This window comes from Trachypithecus francoisi, unplaced genomic scaffold (assembly GCF_009764315.1).
Source record: "Trachypithecus francoisi isolate TF-2019V2 unplaced genomic scaffold, Tfra_2.0 Contig00533, whole genome shotgun sequence".
NCBI classification, from domain to species: Eukaryota; Metazoa; Chordata; class Mammalia; order Primates; family Cercopithecidae; genus Trachypithecus; species Trachypithecus francoisi.
In genome coordinates, this window is record NW_022680706.1 from 56,780 (window position 1) to 65,498 (window position 8,719).

Sequence of the window (8,719 nt, forward strand, 5' to 3'; positions counted from 1 at the left end):
AGTGATTCTCCTGCCTCAGCCTCCCTAGTAGCTGGGATTACAGGTGCCCACCACCACTCCCAGCTATTTTTTTTTTTTTTTTGTATTTTTAGTAGAGACTGGGTTTCACTATGTTGGCCAGGCTGGTCTTGAACTCCTGACCTCAGGCAATCCACCTGCATCAGCCTCCCAAAATACTGGGATTATACGCATGAGCCACTGTGCCTGGCTAGGAAGAATAGTTAATAAAACACACATGACACAGAAAATGTTCTGGTTATCTTCATTATATATTAGGTTGATAATTTGCTGTGTAGAAGAATACTTCCCATTTAAGAGTACACATTACTAGGGTTCATTTTTATACTCAGTTGTGCTGTTGGCTTTCTGCAGTCCTTCAGTGAGATTTTATTATGGAATCCTAACTTTTCCCTGCCTTCTTAGAATATATCCTTCAATCTATCTTGTCTTTCTGTCTTTTGATTTGATATTTATTCCTGATACCGTCTGCTGGATTATCTTTTTCTACTTGCTATGATCTGTCTCATTCTACTTTGAACCTCTCCAGGTCCCTGAGAATCCAGTCTGGAGTGTCCCGAAATTCTGCTTTGTTTGTCAAGAAGATTTAGATTTAAGAAGCAAAGCATGTTGATAGAGTTTTTTTTTTTTTTTTTTTTTTTTTTTTTTTTTTTTTCAGGAACTGATACCAGGGTCTTCAAAAAGCTCATGGAAGGTGCATATCATGAAAAAGCTATACATAGATTTCCCATTTTCTTGATCAAAATAAACTTGTAGAAACTTCTCACAATACATCTGAATAGGATCTAGTTTGAGGCACTAAGAAGAATAAGGCATCAGTTTTAAAACAGCCTCTCTCAGAGAGATACAAATTATAAAATTGAAGCAGGAGTAAACATCCAATTTATACTGAAGCTTGGATGGAAGAATGAGCTATCCATCTATAAACTGCTAATTCATTTGGGGCATTGTTTCCATAGAGTTTTAGTAAAAAATCCTTTTTGCATTCCCTCAATGAGATTTTAACTAGAAAACATTTCCTTAACTTCTTGGAATATATCCTTCATTCTACCTTATCTTCCTGTCTTTTGATTTGATCTTTATTCCTGCTACTGTTTTGTAAAGAATCCTTTACAGAAGTTTTATGGAAACAATTCCCTAAATGAATCAGCAGTTCACAGATGAATCACTCATTTTAAGAAGGGATGAGATAATGTTGAAGATGAAGCCCACAACAGCAGATCATCTGCATCAATTTGCAAGGAAAAAATTCATCCTGTTTTTGCCTTATTTGAAGAAGATCAATGATTAATAGCAGAAACAATAATCAACATCGTAGACATCTCAGTTTGCTCAGCTTTCACAATTCTGACTCAGTAATTAAACGAAAGCAAACTTTCCACTCCGTTAGTACCAAAACCATTGCAGCTAGATCAGCTGCAGATAAGAGCAGAGTTTTCAATGGAAATTTTCAACAAATGTGATAAAGATCCTGAAGCATTTCTTCAAAGAATTTTAACTGGAGATAAAACATGGCTTTGCAGGTATGATCTTGAAGACAAAACATGATAAAATAATGGCTGCCAAGAGATGGAAGTGGTCCAGTCAAAGCAAAAGCAGACTGGTCAAGAGGAAAGGTGGCTCATTCCTGTAGTCTCTGCTACTTAGGAGGTTGAACTGGGAGGATCACTTGAGCCTGGGAGGTAAAGGCTGCAGTGAGCTATAGTTGCACCACTGCATTCCAGCCTGGATGACAGTGAGAACCTGTCTCAAAAAAAAAGAGCAAAAGTTATGGTAACAGTATTGTGGGATGCTCAAGACATTTTGCTTGGTGAATTTCTGGAGGAGCCAAGGAACAATAACAGATGCTTATTATGAGAGTATTTTCAGAGAGTTAGCTAAAGCTTTAGCGGAGAAACAACCAGGGAAGCTTCGCCAGAGTCTTCACTGTGCTCATCAAACAAGGGCAATTTTGTGAGAGTTTTGATGGGAGATCATTAGGCATCTACCTTATCATCTCAATTTGTCTCTGCTTGACTTATTTTTGTTTCCTAACATTAAAAAAATCTGTAAAGGGCACCCATTTTTCTTCAGTTAATAATGTGAACCAGACTGCATTGACATGGTTAAATTCCCAGGACCCTCAATTCTTTAGGGATGCACAACATGGCTTATATCATTGTTTACAAAAGGGTCTTGAACTTGATAGAGCTTATGGAGCTTATGTGGAGAAATAAAGTGAATATTTTTACATTTATATTTTAATTCCATTTTCTACAATCTTTTTGAAATCTCATTTATTTCTTTCCTTTTTTTTTTTTTTTTTTTGAGATGGAGTCTTGCTCTGTCACTCAGGCTGGAGTGCAGTGGATCTCACCTCACTGCAACCTCTCACTCCCAAGTTCAAGCAATTCTCGTGCCTTAGCTTCCAAACTAGCTGGGGTTACAGGTGCATGCCATCACACCTGGCTATTTTTTCTTTTTGTATTTTTTAGTAGAGATGGAGTTTGCCATTTGGCAAACTGGTCATCAAACTCTTGACCACAAGAGTTTGGCCAAACTGGTCTCAAACTCTTGACCACAAGTGATTCACCCACCTTGGCCTCTCAAAATGCTGGAATTATAGGCAGGCATGAGCCACTGCTCCTAGCTTATTTCTTTCTTTTAAGAAAATATAAAAAATTCAATTATATTCCCAAAGCAAAAAGATTTATACATTCTAATTTGATTGAGATATTTGTAGGAAAATAAACTAACCAATAGCAGATATTTAGCCTCATATTTTTAAAACTCTTAACTGGTATCTTATGACTATTCAAAAAATATGAAAAACTTTTAGTGGGTACAGAAATTTAGATAAGTTTATAATTGGTGAAGATATTAGTTGGAATACAAATATTTGTTATTTAACTTATAGTAAATATACTAGGAATTTTAACAAAATTTGAAAATATAGATGAAATATTCCTTGCACATAGGAGACTTTCAAGACAAGAGTGGAGAAAACAAATATGAAAAAAATAATAACAACATGGTAGAATGGACAAGTAGCACTCTTATATTATGGACGAAGCACACTGAGGGCCAGAGAAAGGAGATATAAGATCCAGTCTCATAGCTAATCAAATAAGATAGATACAAATAAATAGGTATTGTTTGAATTCAATTTTTTCCAAGAGAGGAGAGACATTTCTGGAACACATGTATTAAAGGTGAGAAATTATAACTTATTTTTTCAAAACAGCAAGTTGCACAATTTTTTTGTAGGCCACTTTGCAACAGACATGGCAGTGGGGGAAAGGAAAGCTGGATATTTAGCTAGAGTCAGAGTATAGAAGGACTGGAAGATGAGCTTAGGGATTCTATACTTGATTCAATTTATAATGCAAAGATTGAAAGTTTCTGAGCAGAGAAATGACTAACTCATGTAAATAAAAGATTAATTTGACAGTGGTATTTTAAATGGTAGTCAGAGAAATAAGACCAAATGCTGGAAGTCAAACTAAGGGAACAGTGAAAATAATCTATGTGAGATGCTTTAGTTTAGGACAATGGCAGTGGGAAAGGAAGCAAAGGCATGAGTATGAGATGTATTACTAAAGTTAATTGACAGCATTTGATGATTGGATGTACAGAGCACGGAAAGAAAAGCTGCAAAATGGGACTAAAGTTTTACATTCCAAATAACTTGTGAGAATAACTAAAGAATGTACAGAGAGACTTTAAGAGATAAAATGGCTTAATGATGGAAGAAAAATGACTTCATTATATAACCTACTACATGTGTGGTTGCAGGGGATATCATTTAGCTTTTAAGAAAATGAAGTTTAAGGCAGGAACTTAGAGCTACAATTTATAGAACTGAAATATGAAGTAATATAAATAAAAGATAATAAATTCAAAGATACAGAATGAAAATCCAATGGCTCAGAAATGTTGCAGTGTTAAAGAAATTAAAAAAAAAAATATATACATGTGTGTGTGTGTGTGTGTGTGTATATTATATATATATATATATATAGAGAGAGAGAGAGAGAGAGAGAGAGAGAGAGAGATTCAGAATCTGTGTTTTGTTAGCATCATAAAAAGCGGTCCCAGCAGCTCAGAAGAATTGCTAATTCTCATGCTGTTAATAAAGACATACTTGAGACCAGGTAATTTATAAACAAAAGAGCTTTATTTGACTCACAGTTCAGCATGGTGTGGGAGGCCTCAGGAAACTTACACTTATGGTAAAAGGGGAAGCAAATATGTATTTCTTCACAAGATGGCAGCAAGGAGAAGTGATGAGCAAAAGGGGACGAAGCCCCTTATAATACCATCAGATCTTGTGAGAACTCACTCACTATCACAAGAGCAGCAGCATGGGAGTAACTGCCCCATGATTCAATTACCTCCTACCAGGTACCTCCCATGACATGTAGGGATTATGGGAGCTACAATTCAAGATGAGATTTGGGTGGGAACACAGCCAAACCATATCATTCAACCCCTGCCGCCTCCCAAATCTCATGTCCTCACATTTCCAAACCAATCATTCCTTCCCAGTAGTCCCCCAAAGTCTTAACTCATTGCAGTATTAACTCAAAAGTCAACAGTCCAAAGTCTCATCTGAGTCAAGGAAAGTCTCTTCTGCCTATGAGCCTGCAAACTCAAAAGAAAGTTATTTAGTATTATGAGGGTATAGGCATCAGGTAAATACAGCCATTCCAAATGGGAGAAATTGGCCAAAATGAAGAGGCTACAGGCCCCATGCAAGTCCAAAATCAAGCAGGGCAGTCAAATCTTAAAGCTCCAAAATGACTCCTTTGACTCCACGTCTCACATCCAGGGCATGCTGATGCAAGAGGTGGATTCACGTGGCCTTGGGCCGCTCTGTCCTGTGGCTTTGCAGGGTACAGCCCATCTCCCAGCTGCTTTCACAGGTTGGCATTCATTGAGTATCTGCAGTTTTTCCAGTTGCAAGGTGCAAGATGTTGGTGGATCTACCATTCTGGGGTCTAGAGGATGATGGCCCTCTTCTCACAGCTCCACTAGGCAGTGCCCCAATGGGGACTCCCTGTTGGGGTTTTGACCTTACATTTCCCTTCTGCACTGCCCTAGGAGAGGTTTTCCATGAGGGCCCTATCCCTGCAGCAAACTTATTCCTGGACATCCAGGCATTTCCATACATCCTCTGAAATCTAGGTGGAGGTTCCAAAACCTCAATTTTTGACTTCTGTGCCCCTTCAGGCTCAACACTATGTGGAAGATCCCAAGGGTTGGGGCCTCTGAAGCCTCTGAAACCACAACCTGAGCTGTACCTTGGCCCCTTTTATCTATGGCTGGAGCAGCTGGGATGCAGGGCACTAAATCCCTAGGCTGCACACAGCAGGCAGCCTGCGGGCCCAGCTCATGAAACTATTTTTTCCTCCTAGACCTCCAGGCCTGTGATGGGAGGGACTGATGGGAAGGCCTCTGACATGCTCTGGAGATATTTTCTCCATTATCCTGGTGATTAACATCCACTGCCTTGTCAATGATATAAATTGCTGCAGAAGGCTTGAATTTCTCCTCAGAATGTGGGCTTTTTCTTTTCTACTACATGGTCATGCTGCAAATATTTCAAAGTTTTATGCTCTGTCAACTTTTGAACACTTTGCTGCTTAGAAATTTTTTTCCACTAGATACCCTGAATTATTTCTCTCAACTTCAAAGTTCCACAGATCTCTATGGCAGCGGCAAAATGCCACTGGTCTCTTTGCTAAAGCATAACAAGAGTCACCTTTGCTCCAGTTCCTAACAAGATCCTCATCTCCATCTGAGACCACCTCAGCCTGGACTTTATTGTCCATAGCACTATCAGCATTGTGGTCAAAGCCATTCAACAAGCCTCTAGGAAGTTTCAAACTTTCCCACATTTTACTCTCTTCTTTTGAGCCCTCCAAATTGTTTCAACCTCTGCCTGTTACCCAGTTCCAAAGTTGCTTCCACAATTTCAGGTATCTTTGAAGCAGTGCCCAACTACTCTGTACCAGTTTACTGAAATAGTCTGTTCTCACGCTGTTAATAAAGACATACCCGAAAATGGGTAATTTATAAAGGAAGGAAGTTTACTTGACTCACAGTTCAGGATAGCCGGGGAGGCCTCAGGAAACTTACAATCATGGCAGAAGGGGAAGCAAATATGTCCTTCTTTGCTTGGTGGCAGAAAGAAGAGGTGTCGACCAAAAGGGATAAAAGCCCCTTATAAAATCATCAGATCTTATGAGAATTCACTCACTACCAACAACACAGCCTGGGGGTAATCATCCCCATGATTCAATTACCTCCCACGGGGTCCCTCCCATGATAGGTAGGGATTGTAGAAGCTACAGTTCAACATGACAGGTCATTGACAACTTTCAAATGAACAACTTTGGTAAAGAAGCTAAGATCAAATCATGATTCAGTGAGTACATAGAAATCTTTTGAGAAGATTGGCAGTAAAAGAAAGGAGAGGGCAAAGCAGTGTAAAAACTGTGAATAATCAAGAACAAGTTATTTTGTTCCAGGAGTGATCTGAATATTCTAGTGGGAAGAAGGAAGATTTCTAGGGAGGAATAGAAAGATGATGCAAAGCAAAGAGGTGGTTATTAATGTTGCAAAGTGTTTTAATGAGATAATAGTAAATGAACTGCTCACGGCAAGTCATTCTGTTATCAGGGTCCATGACATGATCCAGGAAAGTGAAGATTGGAGGAAGAATAGGAATCAAAAAGAAAAATCAGTTTGATAAGAAAGGGAGAGAAAAATGGGGATGATATGGACAATGAGGCCACAAGAAGGAATTTTAAAGAGTCAGAAATACAGAAAAGAGAACAGTTCTGAGAATCACAGATAGAAGAGCAATTTTCCAATACTTTTTTCCACAATTAAGAGCTTATATATGTGAGAAGCTAAAGAAGATAAGGATAAAATATCTTAACATTAAGTTTCAGTTTTTCTTTAGAGTAACATAGACTAGAAGATTCTCCATGAAGAGAGAAAATAAACAATGATCATGTATTATGGATACTGAGGACAATAAATCTTACCTCTCTCAGAGGATCATTGAGTTCATTGAGAATATTTTCCTCATCAAAGATTTTGCCTTGGTATCTGTGTTCATAGTAATCATGTATCTTCTGACGCATATCAGCTGGTAACTTATGGAATGACATGTATTGTTCCACTTGCTTATACTGTAAGGAAAGAAAAATAAAATTAAAAAAAAAATGTTAGGCTGTATGAGAAATCATATTATTTTGTTTGCTATATTTAATAACATTTAAATACTCAGTTAAAAAAAAAAAAAAGAAATCCTTTAAGATGAAGGAACCTGGGTCGAATGAACCTATTTCGTGTTACATAATGTATAAGGCATTTTATTTAGGTGAACATTTCCTGTAAAGAACTAAGATACTGTGAAAGGGAGGCATGAAGGGAGTTAAGAGTGAATTTAAGGGAGTAACTACAAAAAAAAAAAAAAAAGCCAGTGATGGGGCAAAAACAAAATGTTATACCCTTTTTTAAATTGAGTTCTGAAAGAAGTATGAAATTGATTGGCTCTTGGTTTTTAAGAAAAAGTTTATAACTATGGAGAGTATAATAGGTTTTATCTTAGGCTTTTTAGCAAAAGATCAGAATCTAATTAAATTTGGAATTGACAGGTAGGGAGCTTGGCAGGTATTTGCTGATCATACATATTTCAGCAACACAGATGCCCTGTAAATTACTGAGAACTAAGAGACTGTAGCAGGCTTCCAATTTAGGATTTAGGAGAATATCATGGTGAGACTAGATCCACATTACTGTATAGCTGAAAGTTAACTTAGACACTGAAGTTCATTTAAACAAGTAGGCCTCAACTGTGATTGTTTTAAGATCTGGGGAGGGCGTTGCTTTTTGACATATCTGCCTATTTATATTTATACACACATGCGCGTGCACACACACACCCCCACAGAGAGAGAGAGAGAGAGAGAGAGAGAGAGAGAGAGAGAGAGAGAGACAGAGAGAGAGAGAGACAGAATTTGTTTTTAAGTAGCATCCCTGCATCCTTGATAGTCAAACAGGACCATATAAGCATGGATATTACCTGGGTGCCTATTAGAAGAGAATAATTTCAAGCCTCATCCAAGACCTATGGAATAAGAATTTGCATCTTAAAAACCTCTCAAGATGACTCACGTGCATAGATATACACCTTAAAGTTTGAGAAACAATCCCTAGGTGTTTCAAAAGCAGGGGGTCATAAGACCACACACTGAAAAAAATTAATTAGGTCTTAAAAATTTTGTTTCACTGTACAGATGACAGCATTGAGTACAAATTTTAATAGTTGGTAACACAACTGAATAAAGATGTAAAATAATATTATTTCCTCATGTAACACACATTTGACATATTTTACATGGAAAAGATTTTCTGAAATATTTTCTTGATAACACAGCTCTGACTAGATCTAGGTCTCCTGACGCTTTGCCCATAATTATTGTAATTGTACTTGGTAATTGATAATAGACCTATCTACTGAGAAACAGCAACCCATTGTATTGCATTTCTTCATTTTTTCCTACATACTTTCATTTTACAAAAAAAAAAAAAAATTGTTTGAACATTCTCTTTTGAACACTAGTATCCTCAAATGAAATATCACTTTGTCATGAGACTTCCTTTGATAACCAGACTGTCCATCAAACTATTTCAAGCCTGAAGGCCT

At 37.4% G+C, this 8,719-nt stretch overlaps 1 protein-coding gene across 1 annotated transcript in view; it reads right to left on the reverse strand.

Moving 5' to 3' along the window:
* The window catches only part of LOC117085223 (potassium/sodium hyperpolarization-activated cyclic nucleotide-gated channel 1-like), a gene marked incomplete at its 3' end in the record, with an annotated part of 45,690 nt that extends 38,474 nt beyond the window's left edge, over positions 1-7,216 (reverse strand). The window contains exon 1 of the mRNA XM_033213917.1: positions 7,053-7,216. Within this exon, the coding sequence (XP_033069808.1) occupies positions 7,053-7,178 (126 nt within the window). The remainder of the gene's footprint in view (positions 1-7,052) is intronic.
* Between the last annotated feature and the right edge of the window lie 1,503 nt (positions 7,217-8,719).